This window comes from Leuciscus leuciscus (assembly GCF_965113295.1).
Source record: "Leuciscus leuciscus genome assembly, chromosome: 2".
Lineage (NCBI taxonomy): Eukaryota > Metazoa > Chordata > Actinopteri > Cypriniformes > Leuciscidae > Leuciscus > Leuciscus leuciscus.
The window spans coordinates 24,990,477-25,016,441 of NC_138726.1; the positions used below are offsets into that span (position 1 = coordinate 24,990,477).

General features: G+C 37.9%; 2 protein-coding genes and 1 long non-coding RNA gene across 3 annotated transcripts; 2 read left to right on the top strand and 1 right to left on the bottom strand.

The window, feature by feature from the left end:
- Nucleotides 1–136: 136 nt before the first annotated feature.
- Nucleotides 137–17,521, top strand: pcolceb (procollagen C-endopeptidase enhancer b). The gene is made up of 9 exons (XM_082152381.1): nucleotides 137–936; nucleotides 8,148–8,256; nucleotides 8,333–8,591; nucleotides 9,154–9,278; nucleotides 11,885–12,021; nucleotides 15,180–15,709; nucleotides 15,808–15,888; nucleotides 16,302–16,472; nucleotides 16,994–17,521. The coding sequence occupies exons 1-9, from the start codon at nucleotides 848–850 to the stop codon at nucleotides 17,122–17,124; spliced, it is 1,632 nt and encodes a 543-aa protein (XP_082008507.1). The 5' UTR covers nucleotides 137–847; the 3' UTR covers nucleotides 17,125–17,521.
- Nucleotides 944–2,250, top strand: LOC309486682. The gene is made up of 2 exons (XR_014201644.1): nucleotides 944–2,033; nucleotides 2,069–2,250. It is a non-coding gene; the product is annotated as an uncharacterized lncRNA (long non-coding RNA).
- An 856-nt stretch (nucleotides 17,522–18,377) lies between the features above and the next one.
- paqr9 (progestin and adipoQ receptor family member 9) lies at nucleotides 18,378–23,713 on the bottom strand. The gene has a single exon (XM_082154123.1). The coding sequence runs from the start codon at nucleotides 22,386–22,388 to the stop codon at nucleotides 21,264–21,266; it is 1,125 nt and encodes a 374-aa protein (XP_082010249.1). The 5' UTR covers nucleotides 22,389–23,713; the 3' UTR covers nucleotides 18,378–21,263.
- Nucleotides 23,714–25,965: the final 2,252 nt, after the last annotated feature.

Sequence of the window (25,965 nt, forward strand, 5' to 3'; positions counted from 1 at the left end):
TCTGCAGAATTCCATGAATTCCAAGAATATACAATGATTGAAAAGCACACTGTATGCTTTGGACAAGGAAGAGGGAATTAAAATAAGCCGTTTTTATACCAAACCACAGGCTTTTAGCAGACAAGAATGTCCACGGAGCAAACAAAAACACACATGGAGGTTTTTCCAGGCATAAACAGACCCCCCCCCCCCCCCCCCCACACACACACAAACAAATAAACACTCAAATAAGTGTGATGCACACAAATAAGCTGATTATTGAACAGAGCTATATGAGAGTTATAAAAGGAATTTTAAATGAAAAGGATTTAATAACATGTTTGCGTTTGCCAGTGCCCTGGTAAGAAAGTTTGGCTTGACTTGCATTCTTTCCCTGCACCGCAGTGTAACGACAGGCCAGAGAAAGACAGAGAACTATATAAACACCAAGAAAACTGAACATTTCTAGCCCTAATTGTGCTGTTTAGCTGCACGCATTTGCTCTTGTATCACTTTTGTCCCTTAGCATTTAACAAGCAAGGAAAACAAACATAATTAACCCTAAAAATACAACTTACTGAATAGGCATATCTCAACAAAATCAGACAAAGAGCAGTGGATGTGGCGACGAATAGTGGTTAGTGTGTTTGTTTGGTTGTTTATAGTATTTCATTCAATTTGAAATGTCTATCTCACTTTGATTTCACAGCAGTGGCATCTGGGACACATAACTCTTCCCCTTCACTCACTTTTGCTCTCGTTTGAATCCCTCTTTCAGTCCTCCTCCTGTCGTTCTCCACGCCCTTAAATTCGCCCCTCTCCTCCGTTCCCTCACTGACTCGTTCTCTGTGCCTCTTTGAGAAGAAGGATGTGGGGTGATGTGTGCGTGTGGCATTTGGGGCTTCTGTTTTTGGGGTTAGGATGGGTGCATGGACAAAGCCAGACCAACTTCACAAGGTAAGTGGGTGAAGGTTTGTGTGTTTCTGTACGTGTACATTATGTGGGAGATGTTAACATCTAAGCCTAACAAAGCAGCAGGACTGGATCTGGATATAAAACACATAAGCGCAGTTTCCAGGAAACATTGATTGCAATGTTTCTCTGCAACCCTCAATTAGACAGGAAAAGTCCTGAAAAGTGTTGGTCAGTTTTAATTATTGTATTTTTCAAGTCAAGATAAGTTCAGTTCAGGATAATGTCGTAGCTGTTTTTTTAATGTTTATTCTTAGATAAATACAGTATACGGAACATTAGATTCTTCAGAGTATGCCATTGTCAATCTTTGTTATACAGTTATACACAATTTTGCAATTATAAGAAACATGAATTTGCATCAAGATGCAGGTTTGTTTATTATTAATATTATTGTTTAAATATTAGTTTAGTGAGAGTGTGTAATTGCTTGGTAACCATCACATCTAAATAACTAATTATATTTTACTTTCTCAGGGAATGCATGAACTGGTAAAATGATTTTTAATTGCACCATCACACAGTTCCTCACACAGCTATCAAATGATCTTATTTATAATACAAGAAAAAAAATCTCTTTATTACTATGTACAACATAGTTATTGTTGAATATTCAGTATAATTATTCAGTTATTAGCTGAACAACACAACGTTTATGCCACAAAAACAGCCACATTTGTTTCTTAATAATTGTCAAATTCATGCATTATTCTGTAGCCAGCCAATAAAAGCAACCGCAGTTTAATTAAGCGATAGCTTTGATCAGTGTTGAAAGAGCAGGCACACGACACACGTCTGAATGCTGCCTGCATTTGAGTCAAAATATTTATAAATGCATGGTTTCGCATATCGAGTAAAAGTTCGGCATCCATGGCAGTCCTGGTTATGTAGTCACTCAGGTTATGATGTGTTTTTATTTGTGTGTGTGGTCCTGGTAAACCCTACATTTTGAGGACAAAATGTCCCTACAAAGATGGCAATATCCAAAATCCTTGTCCTTGTGGGGACATGTGTTGGTCACCACGAGGAAAACATCTTATAAATCATACTAAGTAATGTTTTTATTTTTTTATGTAAAAAATGTTTTATGTAAAAAAAAATTTTCTGTGATGGGTAGTTTTCTATGATGGGTAGCTTTAGGGGTATGGTTAGTGTAAGGGGATAAAATATACAGTTTGAACAGTATAAAAATCATTATGTCTATGGAAAGTCCACATAAAACAAGAAAACAAGACATGTATGTGTGTGTGTTATGTATGTGACCTGAAAGATGTGCTGATAGACTGTCTGAATTTTTTTTTATTATTAAAAAAGATGTCCAAAAAGATCTGTGGCCCTATCTGTAACTTCATCTGAGCATGGCTGTTTATTTGGCTGTGGTTTGTGTGCATTTATTTCTAATATGACAGAACCAGGTTGGAACCAGCAGTATTAAGATATTGCATAAAGAGGCACACACACACTATAAATAGGGCCAGGATCCAAAAATAACCCACTGAATAAGTATCCACAAACCAAATACAGGATTTTAATAATCGGTGATGTTTGTGACTACATGGTGCTTAATGGCTTATTTGTTTAAGTGTTTAAAATCAGCGAGATAACATGTAACAAAGCTGATATGTAATTGACGGTAAGTTTATTTACATATGGGCATACTGTTCAAAATGTTGTGGTCAATTAGATGTTTTAATTTTTTTTTAAAGAAATTCAAATTCAATATTTGAAACCAATGCTGTTCTCTTGAACCTTTGTCATCATCGGTGGCTGTAATGAAGCGCATTACGAAGGAAATACTCAAATCTTTAATCCAAGAATCAAAATAACCATAAAATAACCATGAACACACTGACATCAAACAATGCAAGACCTGGGGTCTCATTTATAAAACTGTGCGTAGGAACCTTACTAAAAGTGTACGTGCGCCCGAAAGCCAAAATTGGCGTACGCAAAAAAATTATTCAGAATTATAAAACCGTTTGTACGCCAGAACCTGCGCAGAATTCACTTTCTAAATCCCAGTCAGCGGAAGATTGTGCGCACATGCGTCTCCACCCCCGAAATAACCATATATGGAGCTTAACGCCTAGTTTTACTATGCAGATCCTCATCTGCATATCATTTGCATATGATTATTCATCCACGTGATAATTTTTAACGGTAAAAGACACATATTACATTAATAAAAATCAAGTAGTTGCCTATCTTTGCCTTGTTTTTGAATACATAAATAAAATAGTGTAAAATACATTTCAGAGAAAGTTTTTCTCAATCTTTTCCACTGGCCGAATTGTATTTGTAATTGATTTATATTTTTAATGGAAACAGATAGGCCTTGGGCATTATTTGCACGAAACTATTTTCTCAGACAATCTGTATTATCATGATAAGCAATTATCTCTGTGGTTAAAACATTAAAACACAGCACGCCACAGGAAAAGTGTTTAAAAACATCGCATCCACAACAAATATTTATATTGACTGAATTTGAATATAATTTTTTTTGTAACTTCTCAGTAATGATTTCATGTTTAAGTGTTTAACTCCATTCATTTGAATGCCATATTTAATCAAAATTTTTATATCAGAAGTAAAACATAGTTTAAATCATTATTTTATTTATTTAAACTGTTATTTGCGTCAGTTTCACTAAACGGCCCAACGCGCTCGCTGGCGCGGACATTTAAGAACATTTGAGAGAGGACATTTAATATTTGCTTCAAGTGACAGGCTTGGTGAGTGAAATTATATTTGTATGATCTTTCTGTATATGTTTAATTTTCTTTAGATTTTCTGTCTAAAAGTGACCAAAAAGACACTTAACTCCAGCTCACCATCGGTGTCGCCAAACTGCTCCATCTCCAAAACGTTCGTACGCATGGGTCAGAGTTTGCGTGCAGGTGCGCAAATTTTCCCGTCAAGTTTGTTTTTATAAATCACAACTTATGCGTCGGAAGTGGCGTACGCACATTTTCAGCCCCGTTTTGTGCGTAGGCCTACGCCACGTTTATAAATGAGACCCCAGGGGCCTAATTTATAAAACTGTGCGTAGGATCCTTATTAAAAGTGTAGGCCTACGTGCGCCCGAAAGTCAAAAATGGCATAGGCCTACGCCAAAAAATATTCAGACTTATAAAACCGTGCGTACGCCAGAACCTGCACAAAATTCCCATTATAAATCCCAGTCAGCGGAAGATTGTTCGCACATGCGTCTCCACCCCGAAATAACCCTAAATGGAGCTTACAATGCCGAGTTTATATCCTCATCTGCATATCATTTGCATTTGCATATTCATCCACGTGATACCACATTTATTAGGAAAATATGAGATGTGCCGTCACATTACATTGATAAAAATAATTTAGTAGCCTATCCTTGCCTTGTTTTCGAATAAATAAATCAAATAGTGTAAAATACATTTCAGAGAAAGTTTTTCTCAATATTTTCCACTGGCCAAATAGTATTTTTAATGGATTTATATTTTTAATGGAAACAGATAGGCCTTGTTGTGCATTATTTGCACGAAAATATTTTCTCAGACAATCTGCTATTATCATGATAAGCAATTCTCAATGTAGTTAAAACATTAAAACACAACATGACACAGGAAAAGTGTTCAAAAGTATCGCATCCACTACAAATATTTATATTTATTGAATATAAATGTTTTTTTGTAACTTCTCAGTAATGATTTCATGTAATTTAAGTGTTTAACTCCATTAATTAGAATGGCATATTTAATCTAAATGTTTATATCAGAAGTAAAACATAGTTTTAAATCATTCTTTATTTATTTAAACTGTTATTGTGAGCATGCACTGTATTAATGATTAGGACTCATAATTAAGATTTACGGTTTTCCTTTATCCAATCTGCCATTAGATAAATATGCGTCAGTTTCACTAAACGGCCCAATTAACGTGCTTCGTTGGCGCGGACATTCAAGAATGGATGGATGTTTGCTTGAAGTGATAGGCTTGGTGAGGGAAATTATATTTGTATTTATCTTTCTGTATATGTATAATTTTCTCTAAAAGTGACCAAAAAGACTCCAGCTCACCATCGTCATCGGTGTCGCCAAACTGCTCCATCTCCAAAATTGTACGCATGGTCGTGCAGGTGCGCAAATTTTCCCGTCAAGTTTGTTTTTATAAATTAAAACTTATGCGTCGGAAGTGGCGTAGGCTACGCCTCTTTCAGGGCCTGTTTTGTGCATACGCAACGGTTATAAGTGAGGCCCCAGGAACTGACAGACACTGAGGGATTAAATACATGGGCAAACAAAGGAGCTAACAAAATAATTAACGAAACACCCCTGAACTGAGGACTCAAATCAATCTGTAACCATGGAAACCAGTATAGGCAGGGGACGAGGATGACAGAACGGACTCAGGAACATTACTCACTGGAACGGACCCAGGAATTTCTCACTGGAACGGACTCGGGAAGATGACTCACTGTAAGCATTGTGACCATTTGTCTTGGCAATGCTGTAATCCTCCGACCTCGAGACACTGTGACCATTTGTATTGGCAGGTCTTTGTATTCTGTCTCAGTCAGTGGCTGTAATGAAGCGCACGATGAAGGAGATACTCAAAATAAATCTTTAATCCAAGTATCAAAATAATAACCAGGAGAATTAAAGCTGCAAGCAGCCTCACAGGGGCCAAGCCCTCCAATGGTTCCCTGGGTTCAAAAAGTAGCTAAAAATACTTTGCTTTCAAAACTTTATAAGAAACTTTAATAACCAAAGTATTCTTACTTCTTAACTTCTTACCTAACAGAACAAATGAGTTTCTCAGATACACATCATTTGTGGAACTAAAACAACTTTTCCACCACTTAAGGCCACAGTACCTCTTCAGTCTGGGCATGTTCCACACAGGATTCGAACCCACGAACGCCACTCAGAGGACGTGAATTACAAAACTGCTGAGGACAGGCTTCAGTGTATGAATGAGCACACAAAATCATGTTAACGAGATAAGCATGCTAAGCTAGCTTAATGCTAATGTAGCTTATGGTTATCCTGATAGCTGAAGAGCCACATTAGAAAGAATGGCATCTGGTTAGCATGCTAACCAATTATTATGCTAAGCTAACTAGCATAAGGCAAAAAACACAGGCTAGGTCAACTTTGGAGATGAATATCTCGGGAACGGTAGCGAATATCAAAAATCTATTCAGTCATTTCTGTGCGGCTTGGTCCAAAGATCATCTGAGCAAACTTTGGGCAAAATTGAGCAAGATTTGAAGCAGGAGTAGCGAAAAAACTGTTTACCATTTGCTTCAATATGGTGGACAGTCACATTGTTAGAAAATGACAAATGAGATATCGTCGGAATCGGCATAATCCAAGGAACGTAATGACATAAAGAAATCAAATTTTAACCTATGTTTTCAAAAGTTATAAGCGTATTTGCAAAACACCTTATACCTCTGGAACACTAGGTGGCGCTGTGTTCAAAGTTCTCAGGTACCTTCAGGCCATGCTAATGATGATCCTTACCAATTTTTGTGCCGATATGTCAAATACGTTATAAGATATTGCAATTTATGACAAAAATCTAAATGGCGGAAAAGTGGTTCATTCAATCCTGGCAAAATCAGTATCCACGGATTCGGCATGACCCAAGGAATCCATAGATACCAAAATGTATGATTTTCTGACAAACTGTTCAAAAGTTATTGGCCAAAATAGCCATTTTCCATATCTCATGACCCGTAGGTGGCGCTGTTCCAAACTTTGGCATGGAACCTCAGAGCATACTTCCGATTAAGTGTATACATTTTCGTTTCGATTGATCAAACTTTGGCCGAGATACAGCCTCTGAAGCAATTTTGGGTCGACCTCGTTAAGTTTGCGACATCATAACTTTTGAACAAACTTGAATTAAAAAAATCTGTTCAGTCATTTCTGTGCGTCTCAGTCCAAAGATCATTTGAGTAAATTTTTGTCAAAATTGGTTACATTTTGAAGGAGGAGTAGCGAAAAAACGTAATACTGTACTTTTCAAAATGGACACTAATGGGCGGAGTCTTAATGGACTATATTGGTCTTGATCACCATGATGAGAGGAATCAAGTGTACTAAGTTTCATTTTTCTAGATCTAAGGGTTCAAAAGTTATATCCATTTCAATGTTGAATTTTGAATGGCGCTATGGAGTTGCTCCTAGAGACTCCAAAATTGGTCCAATTACTTTTCATGACCATCTGTACAAGTGTGCCAAATTTCATCATTTTCCTACTTACGGTTCATAGGGCTGCCATAGACTTCCATTTACGGAATAATAATAAGAAGAAAACTAACAGATTTAAGGCTTGGCCCCTAATAACTCAGAAAACATAACCACAAACACACTGACATCAAACAATGCAAGACCAGGAACTGACAGACACTGAGGGATTAAATACATGGGCAAATAAAGAAACACACGTGAACGATATGCTTAAAACTGAGAACTTTTTCCTTTGAGTTTCCCCGCATACAGACAACACCTCTGTAAAACGATCCCCATGCAGACGGATCCGCAAAAACTACTAAAAACGCTGTATTCTGCTGCCAACACTTAGACTGAACACATAATATGCATGTGCATGACGTCATCGTTTTCAGAGATTCACGTTTTTTGTTGTTTACACTGAGACCATTTTCAAAAACGTGCACTTTGAAACCCGTTTTCAAAAGTTTGTGTTTTCAGCCACCCAAGAACGCCGTTGTTGTGTAAATGAACGGCCAAAACGCATAAAAAGTTGTATGTTTTTAGTTGAAAGCGGTATCGTGTAAACAGCCCCTCAGACATTAACAGAAAAACAGGTCGAAAACAAACTCAAAATGTGACAACTTTCTATTCATCAAAGTGTCACATTTCCACAAAAATATGAAACTGTTTTCAACATTTAGCTGTTTTTGAAAATTCGGATTTGCCATCACAGGAATTCATTTAAAATCTATTAAAATAGAAAACAATCATTTTAAACTGTAATAATATTTCACAAAGTTACAATTTTTCCTGTATTTCGGATCAAATAAATGCAGCATTGGTGAGGATTTCTTTCAAAAACATTAAAAACTTCAAACCGACCCCAAACTTTTGAACGGTAAAGTCATTAATTCACTTTGTTTATTAAAGACATTACTGCATTAAACATAAATCATGTATCCCTTCCTATTCCTCCATCATGCTCTCCAGGCCCATATTCCTGTGTGGTGGCCATTTGGTGACAGACTCTGGGTTTGTGGCTAGTGAGGGTTTCCCCTCTCATTACAAACCAAACTCCAAATGCACCTGGTACATCACAGTAAGTCCATTACCTTCAGTCTCTGTAACAGTATATTCCAGACATTATATTTTGATCACGTCTCCTCTCCCATCAGGTCCCAGAAGGTCATGTTGTGATGGTCCAGTTCAGGATATTTGATCTAGAGGCGGATCCCACCTGTCGCTTTGACTATGTGGATGTCTATAATGGACACTCATACACGGTGCAGAAACTGGGCCGGTTCTGTGGGACGTTCCGACCCGGAGCCCTCATCTCCACCTCCAACACCATGATGTTGGAGATGGTGTCTGATGCCAGCACAGGAGGAAGAGGATTCCTGGCTTATTTCAGTGGGGGGAAACCACATGTTGATGGTAGGATGACTCTAGGTCCAGTTTTATCTTTGCTAGTACAAATTTGATAGTACTGACTTAATGTTGGTCACAGTTTCATTTTGCAAATATGTTTTATCCCTAAACGGTTTTGTCCCTAAAAATCTCCAAATGGTGTGTGTGATTCCTATTTGTATCATTATTTGGAACCATTCATAAGTGGAACAGTTAATTTTTTTGATGTAGTGTCACATGATCCTTCAGAAATCATTCTAATATGCTGATTTGCTGCTCTAGAAACATTTCATATTATCAATGTTAATAGGCAATGTTTTTCTGAATTCTCTGATAAACAGAAAGTTCCAAAGAACATTTGGAATTTGGAATAGAAAGCTATTGTAACATTACAAATGTGTTAACTGTCACTTTTGATCAATGTATGCATCCATGCTGAATAAGTATACTTCTATCAACAACAACAACAAAAATCAATCTAATACATACTAGAAATGAAATAGAATTAGAATTTAATTATATTTCATTCTATTTAATTCTAAATTAATTTTGTCATTCTAATTCTCGTTCCACTCCCTATTCCCTACAGAGAATCAGTTTTGTGGTGGCAGACTGACGAAGCCTCAGGGTTCAGTGAAGACACCGAACTGGCCGGAATCTGATTACCCAGCAGGCATCAGCTGCTCTTGGCACATATCTGTGGAGCCCAACATGGTCAGCCTGCAAAGATCATTTCACAGCTCCTTTTCTCTTGCATTTGTCTCAACTACTCTCAATCTGTTAAGTTATTAGCAACCATTAAGTCACCAGAGAAGGAATCATATTTAGGTTTACTAGAGACGTGCTGCTATGAGATTTTGAGTATGTGTGTGTATTTGGATGAATGTGAACTCTAGTGTGTGTTCATGATGACAGCAAACAGTATATGGCAGAGTATGTGAAAGACCTCATTCAGAGAAAGTGCATAAGGTGGGACCTGGAAAGAGAGAGAGGGGCAGGAAAAGTGCATGAAAGGCCCTTTATACCTTTATAAGAAAATTAGCCATTTTAAAGACTCTCAATCGCAAAATCCTACCAGTGCACTGAAACGTTCGCTTAGAAGCCCCACAATGCACCATCAGTGTCCCAATGTGTAGTGAGCCAGGGTTCTTACTGTCCTTACCAGTGCCTGAATTTGTGTACAAGATATACTAATTCATGACCTGGGAATCTAGGGAGCTGAAGACGCACCCGTAGTCTTTGACAAAAACACAATTTTCTCGGCTTTTTGTTCAGTGTGGGGTTTTGTATGTTTTTTTTCATTCAAGTGTTGATAAAAAAAGTTAGCTTGAAGCTAGAATAAAATGTTTGTTTATTTATTTATTTTAGCAGAGCCTCTGTTATTTCTTTTGATATATTTTGCATGTTCAGATATTAATACAACAACATTTTCTGGGGGCCATGAAAATTTTGTGATAAAATAATACAATTTGCTGGTGCCGGCTGGCAAAAAAAAAAAAAAAAAAAAAACACTGGCAGGGAAAGAGTTAAAGTGCAGAACGTATAAAAATGAATACCTAAATAATAGGAACATAGTAGTTTACTTTAACAGTAAATTATAAGTATGATATTAAGTTCACTTAATGAAAATACCAAACTATACTTAATACCAAACTATTACTTTACTGAGAGCATCCACTATATTTTTCAACACGGAAGTAAGGTGTTTTCTGTGAATTCTGATGTATTAGCCGCTATAGTGAAATAACGAGAAGAATATATCAAAGTGCAGTAAACTGTAAAAAATTTTGCGCTACAAACCAATGTGTTTATTAAGATGTGGATACTTCAAAGTCTACTTTCATAAACTAATAAATGTGCTACAAGTATTTAACTATCAGTATACCTATAAGTTCACTTGTAATAGTTGCAGTACAAACAAAAAACTTAAGCTTTAGGTAAAAAAAATGGATGCCCTTCTCTCGCTAACTTCCCTCACTTTTGGTTCACTCAAATGTACATCATTGCTTACGTTGCACTAGTGCCCACTACTCCCGGGACACTTGAAATGAGTCCTTTTTATCAGTGGAATCCGCAATGGAGCTGATTTTTTGTTTTGTTTTTTTTGTTCCCTTATGAATTTGCTTTACTTACCATTCTATAGGCCTGCATGTATGCTTGGGCAGTTGGAGAAAATAAAAAAAATTACACAAACGAAAATGATAATCATACAATAAACTATAAATGTGTAAAAAAAAAAAACAGTCCGCTTAAGGTAGCTACAAGTATTATGCGGTTAAATGTCAAAACTCCATTGACTTTGGGTTGACTCGCTCCCTCAGGGGTCGAGGTTCTGTCCAAATGAACTTTCCTCTCTCACTTGAGAAGTTGAACACACTTCAAAATGGTGGGGATTCAAAATGTCAAATGGCGGGGATTCCCCCAAAGGGAAAGTACTTGGGCAAGTTTGTGAGTGTATGTCTAAATGTGGAGTTAAACACAGCCTTGAACTTCACTTAAAGTCCCCCTGTGGTGAAAATCAAGCTTTTATTGTTGTTAAATGTTGCTGGTGTATCTGACGTCACAAACTACATTGTAACCAATCACGTCAACGTGTGATCTTCAACTAGTGAAACTCTGAGCTGGTGTGAGTGAATGGAGGCGGGGCTAATTTGCATATTCATAGAACCACATATACTAAATGAAGCAAGGGTGTAGAGTTGCATTCAAGCTATTTTAAGGCATAAAAAAAAAAAAAAAAACGTTTAAATATGTCATTTTGGTGATCAAAGATTAGTTTTAAGGGATACAATTATTGACCACAGGGGGACTTTATGATTACTTAATAAAACGAACCTGAAGTATAATAATTTTTTGTAAGGGATCTTATAAATCATAGCATGTGATGTGTGTGGTTTTTTTAAATGTAAAAGTGCCCTTAAGTTTTGATGGGTAGGTTTAGGGGATAGAATGTACCGTTTGTACAGTATTAAAATCATTTTGTCCTTGTAAACCCTACATTATTATGAGGACAAAATATTCCCAAATGGCAATATCCAAAATCATTGTCCTTGTGGGGACATTTGTTGGTCCCCATGAGGAAAACAGCTTTTAAAACATACTAAGTGATGTTTTTTGAAAATGTAAAAATGCAGAAAGTTTTCTGTGATGGGTAGATTTATGGGTCGGGTTAGTATAAAAGGAGAGAATATACAGTTTGTACAGTTTAAAAACCATTACGTCTATGGAAGGTCACCATAAAACATGAAAAATGTGTGTGTGTGTGTGTGTGTGTGTGTGTGTGTGTGTGTGTGTGTGTGTGTGTGTGTGTGTGTGCCCAGGTGATTGAGGTTAAGTTTGAGAAGCTGGACTTGGAATTAGACACATACTGTCGTTATGACTACGTGGCCCTGTTCAACGGGGGAGAGACTGATGACTCTCGTCGTATTGGCAAATTCTGTGGAGATACGGTTCCAGAGTGAGTACAAACTCTATTCATCCACTACAACACTGAGTCCTTCAAACTTCATTCTAAGGACAGAGTATTTTGTAATTTATCTACACAGGAAAAGGATGTTGTTGTTTTCTGCAAGGTCAGTCATCCTAAGGGAAGCTATAGTGGAAGAATGTGCTTCCCAATTAGGACATAGGGAAGGTCCATGAAGCCCTTTATTCAAGTGCTGATAATGTTGGATATTAAGTATTTTCATTGCACTGTAAAGTCTAAATAGTGCTATTTATACTTAGTTCAAAAAGTGGCAAATACTATTTGCACCTCAGAATATTGTAGTACATTTTAAAACAGTATGTAATAATAACATATTAAATCATAATTGGAAGCTGCCTTATTGGGACCTTACTGATCCCTATCCCTAAAGTCCTACATCTACCACTAATCATATTGAACCTGCTGATCAGTAAAGGTGTCCTCAAAGGTCAAGGGAAGGAGCTACGGTTTTGAACGTGGTAACAGTATGAGCTGCACTTGTCACGGTTTCAACTTCAAGTATAGGCCTATTTAAAACCTGTTAAACTATTTCCCCTGGTTTCACAGACAAGGTTTAAGGCTAGTCCCAGACTAAAATGCATGTTTGAGCTGATTTAACTGAAAGCAACTTGCATATCTTAAAATATGTCAGTGTCATTGTTTGTCTCAAGATGTACACCAGTAATGTTTTTTTTAAGGCACGTTTATAAAAGCTACTTCAATGTCCTAATTGAACTAAGGGCTAATCCTGGCTTAATCTAAACTCTGTCTGTAAAACCGAGCCTTTATGCGCACTAAAATAAACACCACGCTGAGCTATGCAATTTCCTATGCAATAGGAAAAGGAAAAAAAAATGGAAATTGGAATAGGCGGATTTGATGCTAACTGTCCTTTTTCTCCACACCATTATCATCCTGGTTTCCATTGTAATTCTGGGCAGAGTTAATGTATAAATAGCCTTTGTTAATAAGATGTCAATAAACACACAAAATAAGGCTTAATAGGTTCTTATAAACATACCCTAGTGAAAAATAAATTTACTAACATGTATTTGAAATACATTTATTTTATGCTAAGTATACTACAAATACATTTACATATTTATGTACTTAATATAAATATCCTGCAATTGTACTGTTAGGTTCACTTTAAATATCTTGCATTTAAAAACTGATATTATACAGAGATCATGCTATCCTTTACTAATAGTGATGTTAAACACATTTAAGGCTTAATATTAGGAAGTGTGCATTGTGCAAAAAAAGAAGAACTCCAAATAAAGTTTAATTATATTTATATCAGTAAGTCTCAAGTGATATGTCAGTAAATATGTTGATGGATTTGTGGTATGCTTAGTATGAAATAAATGTATTTTAAATACATTTTGGTATAGGTTTTTTTCACTTGGGTAGTTCTTATAAATATGTTTAAAATTATGTTCACCTAAATGATCCAGTCCTATTAGTGCTTTATTTTACAAGGGGTTGGCTACCAACATGATGAGATCACTTCTGTTTATGGACATTTTCAATCATTAAATACATTTTGGTTGACTGCTAATAGCACAATACCCAAAAACTATTGCTTTGCATGATGCTGCATCCACGCCACTAGGTGGCAGCATAAATCCAAGACAACTGCGTTATGCAACATAACATAAATGTGTGTGCAAAGCAACATATCTTTAAAATTGGCTGGTTGGTTGCCTCAATAGTCAGCTAATCATTATTAAGGAATCCGTGTGTAATTGTGCTTTTTTTCAGATTCATCAGATCCCATTTAGATGTGTTTCTTATAGGGAGGGCTCACATAAAGGGGTGTAACCCCGGCATCCTGGACAAATTTGCCCAGTGGCCTCTGTCCATCATGGCCTCCTAATCATCCTCATATACTGATTGGCTTCATCACTGTCTCCTCTCCACCAGTAAGCTGGTGTGTGGTGGGCGTTCTGGCGCAATATGGCTGCCGTCGCATCATCCAAGTGGATGCTGCACATTGGTGGTGGTTGAGGAGATTCCCCCTTCTATGTAAAGCGCTTTGAGTGCTGAGAAAAGCGCTATATAAATGCAATGAATTATTATTATTATTATTATTATTATTATTATTATAAAACATGTACTTGTGTTCAAAAGCATATGGATCGAGTGCAGCGGAATGGAGCAAGATGTCTTGAGATTTTGTTAGGACACGCTACCCTAAAAACACAACACTAATGGTGTAATATGGTTTTTTTTTAAACACGAGTTAGGATGCAACGACTAAAGATATAAACAACAAAAACAAAAATGTCTGACTGCACCTCTAAGACTGCTGCTATAATAGAAATAATTTAATTTAGTTCTGCAGTGATGGCATATTTTTGTAGGCCAGCCCGGAAGCATCACCATGGTTCCCTGGCTAACAAAAAGCCAGAATGATTTTTCCATTGGCTTTTGGATTATTGCACAAAGTAAGCTCCTAAGCCAACAAAGGTTTATGATTCTTATACGTTCTAATAAACACAACTTGTAGTTTAAGCCTAAATACAATTGGCAGAAGTAAAAAGCTAAAGTGGCTATGCCACAGTCACACGACTTCAACGTCACCACCACTAAGCTTCCAACAACTCTTTCCATCTTTATTTAAAATCTACAAGTTGGAACATTTGAGTTACGAAAGTTTGCAAACGCACAAGTATAATCACAACGAGAGTATAAAAGTGGACGAGTGCGTAGATAAGTTTACCTGGGGTGCGTTTCCCAAAGCCAACTATGGTCGCAAGTTCCGACATTACCAATAGAGTTCCATGGAACTTGCGACCATAGTTGGCTAACAATGCTTTTGGGAAACGCACCCCTGTTCGGTATGATGATGTTTAATGTTCCTACAACCTTTGTAGTCCCATTTAGCACGTTTTTTTAGGATACGTAAACGCTTAAAATGTTATGTCATTAAATAAAACATGAATATATCTTGAGCTTGTGTTAACCACAGAACTTTTTTCAGGCATTTAACCAAAAACACATTCAATAAAACCCATTGAATCTGGGGCGATGGATCCGGAAGTTAAAAAATGCAAACTTGTTTCCGGGTTTTAGGAATCATTCCTGCAGCACTCTGTAATTGTTATTTGAAATAATTGTAATAATGCTCTTTATATCTCTGTCAGTGTGGTTGTGACCAATGGAAATGAGTTGCTGGTGCACTTTGTATCAGATCTGAGTGTGACGGCTGCAGGCTTCATGGCTCACTACAGGAGTATTCCCAAAAGCTCCCGCACACTCACAGCTGGCCTGGAAAGAGTACATGGGCCAAGAGTCGACATTATACCTACTAAACCCACCACTCAACCAGCCAGACCTAAACCTAAAACTAAGCCTAGTAGGCCGACACCAAAAGCTCCCTCAAGACCACCTAAACCTGTACCACCCAGACCAACTCCTAAGCCAAGATCAAAGCCTGCACCCAAGCCCAAACCAGTCAGACCAGCAACAAGATCTGGTTCTAGAGTCTCACCAAAACCTGCCGTAAAAGTGACAGCAAAACCTGCGACGAAGCCCACACCTAAGCCCGCAACTAGACCTCAACCAAAACCAACAAGTACCACGACAAAGCCAAAAGTGAAGCCTGGCGTCAAACCAACAGCAAAGCCAAAGATCAATCCCATTGCAAAACCTGGGAACAAAACAACAAAAGCAGGTACAAATGCTTATATGTGTGACAGAGCAAAATTTAGTTTTCCCTTGCGTGTGCTAGACTACATGTTTATGTTTATGATTTTATCGGTTTCTTTCAAGCCCCAGTGGGTAACCCACTGTGTTCCCTACCATGCAAGAGAATAGGCACTCTCCTGACCCGCTTCTGCCCCAGTCATTTTGGTGAGTTGCTTCATTTATGTCTCATTTATCCTGCTATTTCTGTCTACTTCATTCTCCCCTAATTGCCTGTCACTGACACGGACCCCTGGGGCTTTTCTGCAGACTCACAGGAAGATGCGAGGCTTCTAGTGCAGCCAGCTGTTCCCATCGTAATGATGGAGTAAATCTTAGAGCCGTGCTTACAGCAAATAGCTACTGTAACTGTCAAGATGCAAAACTATAATAATAACAATATTAATCTTTTTATTATTAATTACTTTAATAATTACGTTTAATGTTCCATTCCTTTAATGTTAAATATTTTTAATTAATTATTACTAAGAAATAATTTTGGTTTATTTTTTGTTGTTGCATTGGAATCAGAAGCATGCAATTGGAAAAAGAAGCAACTTCTCTCTTTGTCTCTCCTACAGTGTTCACTGGTAAAGTGACATCAGTGACCCCAGGATCTCAAGGCAGTGCTAAAGTTGAGGTGTCAGTCATAAAGGTCTATAAGGCAGGTAGACTTCAATTGAGAAAAAGAGGACCCACCACGTCTGCCACACTGACAGCTACGTGCATGAAGTGTCCAGCACTGCATAAAGGTGAAAGAAACACACACACACACACACACACACACACACACACACAGACGTCTGGTTCGCTATTTTTGTGGGGACTCTCCATAGACGTAATGGTTTTTACACTGTACAAACTGTATATTCTGTCCCCTTATACTAACCCTGCTTCTAAACCTACCCATCACACTAAACTTTCTGCATTTTTACATTTCCAGAAAAACTCATTCTGTATGATTTATAAGCTTGTTTCGTCATGGGGACCTCAGTTTAGGTCCCCACAGTGACACAAGTCTCCATGAGTCTGTGAGCATTCAGCTTGAAGTCCCTAACGGGATAGAAAAACATGAAAACAGACACAGACACACACAGACACACACAGACACACACACACACACACAGACACACACACACAAACAACTACAAGCAGTCTTGCATGACTCATTTTCTATTACATGTACGACATTTAAGAATGTGTCACTGGTTTGTATTTTTGAACATTTTACTGACCTTAATAGTTTAATAATCATTGTGAATTTACTTCATAGGAGTGAACTATGTGCTGATGGGCCAGGTGAATGACGAAGGTCTTGGCGTTCTGACCCCATCCAGCTTTGCCCTTCAGCATAAGACAGTGCATGACAAAGCACTGGCCAACCTCGCAAAGAAAACATGCTGACCTCACAAACACTGACTACAATCCCACTCTGGTTTATTTTAATCAAAACATCAAAGTCAGACACGGAAAAGCCAAATTGAATAAACAAAATCCTTATATGGATTTAGCATCTTTTTATATAACTGGAGGCGCAATATATGAGTTAGAGTCAATATTCTAATGCCAAGAGAAAAGAAGATTCAGAAATATGTGGTATTTTATGTGTCATAACAGAATCTTTCAGTCATATTCAGGGTATAAAGTACAGGCCAGGGTTTTTAAAATTTGCCAGTTTATGATTATTGTGTTTGTTTTATTAGGTTATTAAGTCTGTTAAATGTACTATGCAAACATTTTGATATGACAATGTATTCACTATAAATTATAATGCTCCTTTAATTAAAGATGGTAAAACATATCTGAATTATGTTTTGAATCAAAATTTTGAGTTTTAATCATAAATAACTAAACTAATTATAAATAACTTTTTTTCTTCTTGTAATAGTCTTTGATAAGTGTATTATTTGCAGAATAATACTAAACAATAAATGTTATTCATAACTACACTATATTTCAAAAGTTTGTGGTTAGTCTCTTATTCTCAGAATTATTTGATTAAAATACAGAAACATCAGAGTGCACTTTTGTGACATCAGAGTCCCAGCCGCTCCTGTTACTTAGCATTCGTCAATCACTCACACACACACACACACACACACACACGGATATGCAAATACAGGCAAATACACCTGCAAACCTGGAAATGTTGGCATGACATCCTGCTCTCAAAGGATTTATGTTGAACTCAAACCACTTCTCTGCAAGTTCAGTCATTTAAACATATATTATATGTGACCTTGGATCACAAAACAAGTCACAAGTCGCACGGGTATATTTGTGGCAATAGCCAACAATACATTCTATTGGTCAAAATTATAGATTTTTCTTTTATGCCAAAAATCATCAGGATATTAAGTAAAGATCATGTTCCATCATGAAGATATTTTGTAAATTTCCTACCGTAAATATATGAAACATTTATTTTTGTGAGTGAATGCAACACAATCGTGAACATAAATGGACAACTTTAAAGGTGATTTTCTCAATGTTTAAATTTTTGTGCACGCTCAGATTCCAGATGTTCAATAGTTGTTGTATCTCGGCCAAATATTGCCCTATCATAACAAACCATACAGAAATGGAAAGCTAATTTATTCAGCTTTCAGATGATGGCCCATGTGACTAGTTTTGTGGGAAAAAACATTTACCAGAGGTGATTTACCATTTAAATTTATTGATCTCTAGTTTTCATCTCTTGATACAGTTTGAAGTTGAAACAGAACAAAAACCCATATATATTAATATACATTATATCATATATTATATTCTCAAGTTTCGTGTTCAAGCCTATATTAGCATGATCTACAGAAGTAAACCATGATTATATTCACACTCCAGCAGTGGGCATACAGCAAAGTTTCCAGTGCATTAAGAATATATTCTATCTTCTCCCCTGAGAACTACAACTGTTCTAGACAAACTCTTCTAGAACTAGAATTTCTACACAACCTGTTTTAAACACACACTTATTAAATATTCCTATTTTGGTGTTTTCTCCAGAGCGCATATATTTGATAAGGTCTAGTCTGTACATTTGATCTGTAGAGTATAACTACATATACTTTATTACAGATGTGAGGTGTTCGCAAAAGGACAGCAATATGTCAGAACTGCATGATAGGGACGGTCCAACAATGCTGTAACTTTCCGATTTTAAAAAGTTGTCCAATTTTGTAGACAGCCCTGCTCAATGTTAAAACATGATAAAAATGTACATTGGTTCCCTTTCAAGATCACAGATTAGCGCAGAAACGTTTGTGCAAATCATATAATCTGTCTAGATTTTAATTCTACGCTTGTGCAACAATCTCATCATAGAATACAAATAGTATGAAGTATGAGGCTTTACAAAGTTATTAATGAATAATGAATGACAAAATACATGAATATGTCGTCACACCTATTGCAACTATTCGGCCTGCCTGACTTTGAAATAAAGAGGACAGAACAACAAAGACATGAAAACGTTTTTGACAGCCACAACATCTGATTCATCAATGACCTCAATTTGTCATTCACAGACACAGAAAGACATGTTCACACGGAAATTCACAAATTTGTTAGACCACACCATACTCTCGGACTAAATAACCTGTACGTTTCACACACTCTCATAAGAGCACCACTTGCTCGAAGCGTCTGATTGGTTGAAGGAAAATTCAACCAGTGACAACTCAAGGCTGTATAGCTGAAGTTAGTAACGATAATATCTACCACAGACAAAATTGGCCTCCAGTAAAACAGTACTTGCTGATATGTTTTTCAACAATGATATGGCTTAATTTTTCACCTTTCTGTCCTCCCGCCAAGGCCTTCAACCAAATGTCAAGTCATTGAGAAGTGTATACAATCAATAGCAATGCATAGTTACAGTATACAGTATTTCAACTGAAATCTTGTGTTACCACCTATGCTGTCACATCTTAATTAATGTCTATAACTGATAGTAATGACAATATAAAGTCAAAATGTAATGTTCATTTAAAACTGTGAAAGGTTGTGTCGTTTGTGGTGTAAAGCGGCACTAAACCCCACCCCTCTCATTTCCCTTAGCCTCAAACACTTTGGCTGAAGCTCTTTGTGTTTGTCTGCATTTCCTGTTTAAAGGGTTTGTTAAAAAGAGGGAGGAAATGTAAGTGGGCGGATAAGAGAAAAAGCTAGATAGACAGACACAGACATAGAGAATTTCAATGGAGACTGTTATAATATAAGTTGTCCTAGTAAAAACTCAATAATGCGTCATTTTAAATCCCTCTTGAGTGAGACTTATGAGAACATTCTGGAACCCAAACATAGTTTCAACAATACAGTCCCTGGGGAGCAAATGTGGCAGAGTCAGCTGATTACAGAGCGGCAAGGACTTTGACCACCCGACAACAAAAAACAGCCTCTCTCGAAAGTCTTTACAATGAAACCTGCTGAAAGTGTCACAGTTTTTGTTAAATAATGCCTGTTGAGAACTTTTTTTCTATGGCCATACCAAACTTAAATAGGGTTCACCCAAAAATGAAAATTCTGCCATCATTAACTGAACACAGATGTTTTAAAGAATGATTTGACTGTTTTAAAATATGTTGGAACACTGGCCAATGACTCTGATCATTGATCAGTGTTTTGATTTTACAAGCTTACAATTTGATCTGTTCATCATACAAAGAGAATATGACTTGGAATATACTAGTAATCATATGCATACATTTCATGCTAACTTTATGGCCTATTTGCAGTTTAAAAGTTCATAAAAATGTTACATTTATTGTGCTTTGCAAAGGAAAGAAAACCATGTGAGTTTTGGAACAACATGAGGGTAATTAATGACACAATTTTCATGTTTGGGTGAGCTATCCCTTTTAAAGGGTTAGTTCACCCAAAAATGAAAATTCTGTCATTAATTACTCACCCTCATGTTGTTCCAAACCCATAAGACCTTCGTTCATCTTTGGAACACAAATTAAGATCTTTTTAATGAAATCTGAGAGCTTTCTGTCACTTCATTGACATTTCAAGCCCCAGAAAGGTAGTAAAGACATCATTAAAGTAACAACGCCTGCTCTCGCGTCAACACAACACGCATGGTGCTCTCGTGAACGCGCGATGGAGATTAATATATTGTAAATAAAGTGGTAAATTATGTTTTCTTTTGCGCAACAAAAGCACTCGCGTGGCTTCATAAAATAGAGGTTAAACCACTGGATTACTTCTATGTCTTTGCTACCTTTCCGGTGCTTGAAAGTGGTAGTTGCGTAGCTGTCAATGGAGGGACAGAAAGCACTCATTATTTTAAGATTTCATTATAACAGATTTCATTAAAAAGATCTTCATTTGTGTTCTGAAGATGAACGAAAGTCTTACGGGTTAGAAATGACATGAGGGTGAGCAATTAACGACATAATTTCCATTTTTGGGTGAACTAAGCCTTTAAAATGATTGAAATGACAGCAGTTTACACAGCAGAAATCAACATTGTAATAACATTGTTTTAAAAAAAGTCCAAATGCTTACAGAGAGCTTTGAACCTGACCAGAACGTCATGGTGGCTCCTAATGTCCCTTAAGCTTTTTTTGCTCTGGTGCGAAGATCTGATATGCCTGCCAGCCAAACAAGGCTATGACGCTTGCTATGCACCCCTGCAGGAGCACCATGACCCCATAGGTGGACCAGACTGTTGGGCCAGGGAGTCTAGGTGGCATTACAGATGATAGTACCAACGCTGGGTTGAGAAGCAGGGCCCGCACCTCCACTTTGATCATCTGCAGCTCATCCAAAATCGAGAGGAAAGTGCAGCAATGGAACCACTGATGGCTGTGACCCCAGATATCAAAGTTCCCCGGAGACAAACGTTCTGGGATCTTACTGATATTGAAGATGGCAGATACCACCAGCCAAAAGCAGTGGCGGTAGAAGAAGGCAGCCATGGTAGAAATCACATGAGGGGAGGAGGATGACGCGGAGTTTGCGGAGGGACTCAGGAGACGGTAGAAGACGGGAGCGGAGGAGATGAAAAACGGAAGGAGGAAGACGAGGGTGCGGACAGCATAGCGGTACTTCCGCCAGCGCTGTCTGGTGTTGCAGCAGGTGACAACGCATATGATAGCAACCAGACAAGTGGATGGGATGTACAGGCTTTCAAAGAATACCTGGAACAGAGTGGGAGAAGGTGCAGAGTTCCAAGCCTCTTCATCAGTGATCAGTCTCTCCCTTTGGGAATTGTTCTGGCCCCCGAATCCAATCTCTGGTATTCCTGCTTGAGGATGGATGTAGTAGTAATATGCCAGCGAGGAACCCACCGTATACGCACTGATAGTTCCGTAGTCCACAAAGAAACAGATTTCACGAATGATGAGCGACATTGAGTTGAGAAGATGAGCCAGACTGCTGGCTAGCAGCAGGTACAACACCCCCAGGAAGTAGTTCCAGAAGGGGTAGAAAAATGGACTGCTAGGTTCTGGCGCTCCTTCCCATGTGAACACCTCCAAAAAGTGGAAGGCGAACACAAAGATGGGGAGAAAGTGTGTCCAGAAGTTTCCAGTCTCATTGGTGGGACAAAAAGCGGAGGCTAGGCACTGCCGCAGGCTGTAGTTAGGGAAGCGATAACCAGACAAAATGAAGTTCTCAGTCACTCTCTGTGGAACGTCAGTGTGACGTACTAAGGGCAATGACCACATGATTGGACCGAAAAATAAATTCACTAATTAACAATAAAAATATATCCTGAGCTTACATGTAGCCTATAGCTAGCACTACACTATTGCAGGTAGTCATTAAATAACTAGTATTGCTTACAAAACGCTTAGTTATCAAACTGTATGATGACATCACAGAGACACAATTGTCATTGCAATGCTTCCTTTAGAAGCATTTATCGTGTTCATGTGCAGATCTTAGCTTGGCTAAGAAAAAATCCCAAGGCTCAATCCAAACAGCATGTATTGAAATGACTGTGGTCTCAGCAGAAATAAATAATCCGATGCTGTTGCAAGTGCAAAGGTCAATGGCTCCTCCAGGGTCCCTTTTTTCCGTTGGTTCAAGTCTTGAATGCTATCAGCGTGGTAGAATAATTTAAAAACAACAAAAAGACAACAATATCTGAGGTGATGGCTCTCGATCAAGTCTTCCAAGTGAGCGATCCGGCCGTGACGTTCATGTCACCTGAGGTCCACACGACTTCGGTCACACATGTGAGCAAACAGTGAGCTTGTTTTTCAGTGCTGACGATCTCGTTTGTTTCTCACTGCGGCTGCATCTCTCCTGCATTAAAGCTTTTTGAAAGTAGGTCATGTGGGACACGGTCGCGCACCGGCCGGTCTCTGAAACCGAGCGTCACCACTCGGTATAATTCATGCTCCGCCGTGCATAATTCATCGGTTAGATTATCGCGTGCTGTCTCATGTTAAGATGCACCGCTTGTATATTACTAGATGGTCTCGAAAACAGCCATATCGCGCTGTCTCACGGCGGTGCTTTACTTCAGAAGGGGAACAGAAAACATTTCTCGCGATTCAGCTGTCTGTGTGGCGGTTAATTCCTCTATTTTCGCCCATGTTAAGTGCAGTTGTGCTGGTTTAAGCGGCTCCTCGCTCGACATTCGCATTGCGGTGCTGTGTGATTCAGCACGAGCTATTTTCCAGGAAGGAGATATTTCGTTTCTGCTCGACAGCGCTTCTAAATAAACAGTCAGCCGGCGTCCTGTCCCTTTATCGTTAGATTGCCCTTGACTTCTTGCTCAATGCCGCCTGTGAGGTGCTACGTAGGGCTGTCTGTCGTTTGCCCGGCCGTTACTTAATCAGGATAAAAGCGTCCATGCTGCCAGCTCAAGCAAATGCACCGCGCTGCACTCCAACGTGATGTGCTCCGTGGTCATACGAGCTGTACATTCTCTAGAAGTGTACAACGGATCCTCGGTCCACAGCCAGTCTCACTCTTTATCTCTCTCGCTCTCATACACACACACACACACACACACACACACACACACACACACACACACACACACACACACACACACACTTATCTTTCTCCCTCATGCGCCAAGCAAAACACTTCCCGGAGGCTATGACATTTAACTTCTGACAAGACTGATTTCTCTGTCTTACAGGCAGCTTTTCATTGTAGGCTATAGTTATTATAGGTCTGTAGTCTACTACAGTAAGTCAGTTATTTAAGATAGAGCATCTGTTATTCACTTTTCCACATTTTGTGTTTAAAAACATATAGCTATAGCTACGGTGTATAGGCTACTCTAAAGAATGTGAAAAAAATAAAACATTTTCACTCCACAGTGAAAAGTCAAAGTTCAGTAAAGAAAAACTACAATTAAGTTACAGAGAAGTGCTCTGCTTAAACGACTTCAAATTTTGTATAAATATGATAAATTGTAAATAATAGGCTAGTCGTAATTTCTAATACACATAGGCGGAAGGCCTAGGCTACTACAGAACACATATTTCTAGCTGCTGTTTGTGTATTAAAAATTGTTCAGATCACATGCAAAAAAAAAAAAAAATCGAATCTATGTGGAACAAATCTGATCGGTCAGATGTGACCTGAGAAAAAGTTTTTTTTTTTTTTTTTTACAGTGTAAATGCAACCTGATTTACATGATACAGCACTGTGAAGGCGACACTTATTTGTTTTTTAAAGAAAATATTTCATTCCCCCCATTTTTCATTTCAGCTGCTCTGCTAAATTATGCACAGCACACATCCAGTATAAAGTAGTATAGTGTCCCACTGTAACCATGACAGGTGGCCCTATGATGTGCAGTGAGTTGTAAGAATAGTGCCATCATTAGAGAATATTAATTTTTTACAACAGCCAGCTGTTGGGCCAGCTGGTGGACTGGACTTTGTAAAGCATGTTGTGATGGGACAGTATTTGTCATTTGACAGAGTAGTCACTTACAATCATTGATTGAATCTTTGTTTGCTATTTCTGTGATCTCATGTGAGTGACATGACTAACTGTCCCACCCTCATGCCGTGCAGTAAACAAATCATCAGAGAAGAGAAGAGATGTCATTGCAAGAGGGAGAAGAAGTTATCGTGAATAAATATTATGAGAAAACAAGAATTATAAAAAAAATTGCATGCATACTACATAATAAATACTGAAATATTCCATGAAAAAAAGATTTTCCAAATTTTGATTTCATTGTGACTTTAAATGTGAATAGTTTAGCTGGGTTTATAATCTGTGTGGGCATATTCACAAAGTTTTCTATACTGTACTACATGACATGCAGATTATTGCCATTTTGGGAGCATTATCATAGAAATTATATAACTGTATGCCATTTATTATGCACTGTAAAAAAAAAAGGTGCTGTCTGACACTTAAGTACAATCAACTTGGATGTTTAAGTCATTTAAACTTAAATGACATTACACTGACTTGAAAATATTAGTTGAATCTTGTATAACTTGCTTCACTTATTTTGATGAGTTAAAGCAATGTAAAAAAAATTGTCATAGCTTATTGATCATCATTTTTTACAGTGTGTGTATATGCATGTGTGAACCCACATGTATGTTTTCAATTGTGTCTGTTTTCTCGTTTTGCAGCTTATCTTTGGCTGGTTTTGCTCGATGATTGACTGGCTGCTGCTGTGTGTTTGGTGACCACCTGCCTGAGGATTAGTCAGTGAAGGCCGCTGTGGGCACTGAAGTATCCTGGTTTATAGATGAGATGAAAGATGAATTCATTAGAGCACCTGTGGAGGTGAAAAGGGAATAGGGTTTAGCAATGAAGAAGATCAGCTGTGACGTCATAGCCATCAGATGAAAACCATAGACTTCACCCTTCAGCAGAGTATGTGCTTCACATTCAGTACAGTACAGAACAAACCAAAACTACGATCAAATTCGAAGCCCCCAGCGTTCTAAAACCTCAAACAAGTTGAGACTGGATTTCATCTGCAAGACTCAAGCTGTCAGGGATTTTAAGGCATGTTCACATACAAGTCACAAAACACCTACATTATTATGAGCATTTAAAGGTGCAATAGGTGATCTGGGAAATGCTAACTTTAGCCTGCTAGCATTGAAAGCATACATTCGCACCCTCACAGCAAATCGCCTTCCAAAGCCACGCCTCCACCAAAACACATGAACACGCACAGAAGCGAGACGACCAGAGACAATGTTATTGGATTACATCGTGTATCATTCACTGGCGAGAAACGTTTACTTAGTGAGTAACAGTACTACAATAACGAATGTAAACGACTGTTTGCCCGCCATTCTC

Bases quoted from the DNA above. Each gene is read 5' to 3' on its own strand.
- pcolceb (XM_082152381.1), top strand. From the start codon at position 848: ATGTGGGGTGATGTGTGCGTGTGGCATTTGGGGCTTCTGTTTTTGGGG. The intron at 8,257-8,332 runs GTAAGTCCATTA...CTCTCCCATCAG, and splicing joins AATGCACCTGGTACATCACA to GTCCCAGAAGGTCATGTTGT. The intron at 16,473-16,993 runs GTGAAAGAAACA...TTTACTTCATAG, and splicing joins GTGTCCAGCACTGCATAAAG to GAGTGAACTATGTGCTGATG.
- paqr9 (XM_082154123.1), bottom strand. From the start codon at position 22,388: ATGTGGTCATTGCCCTTAGTACGTCACACTGACGTTCCACAGAGAGTG.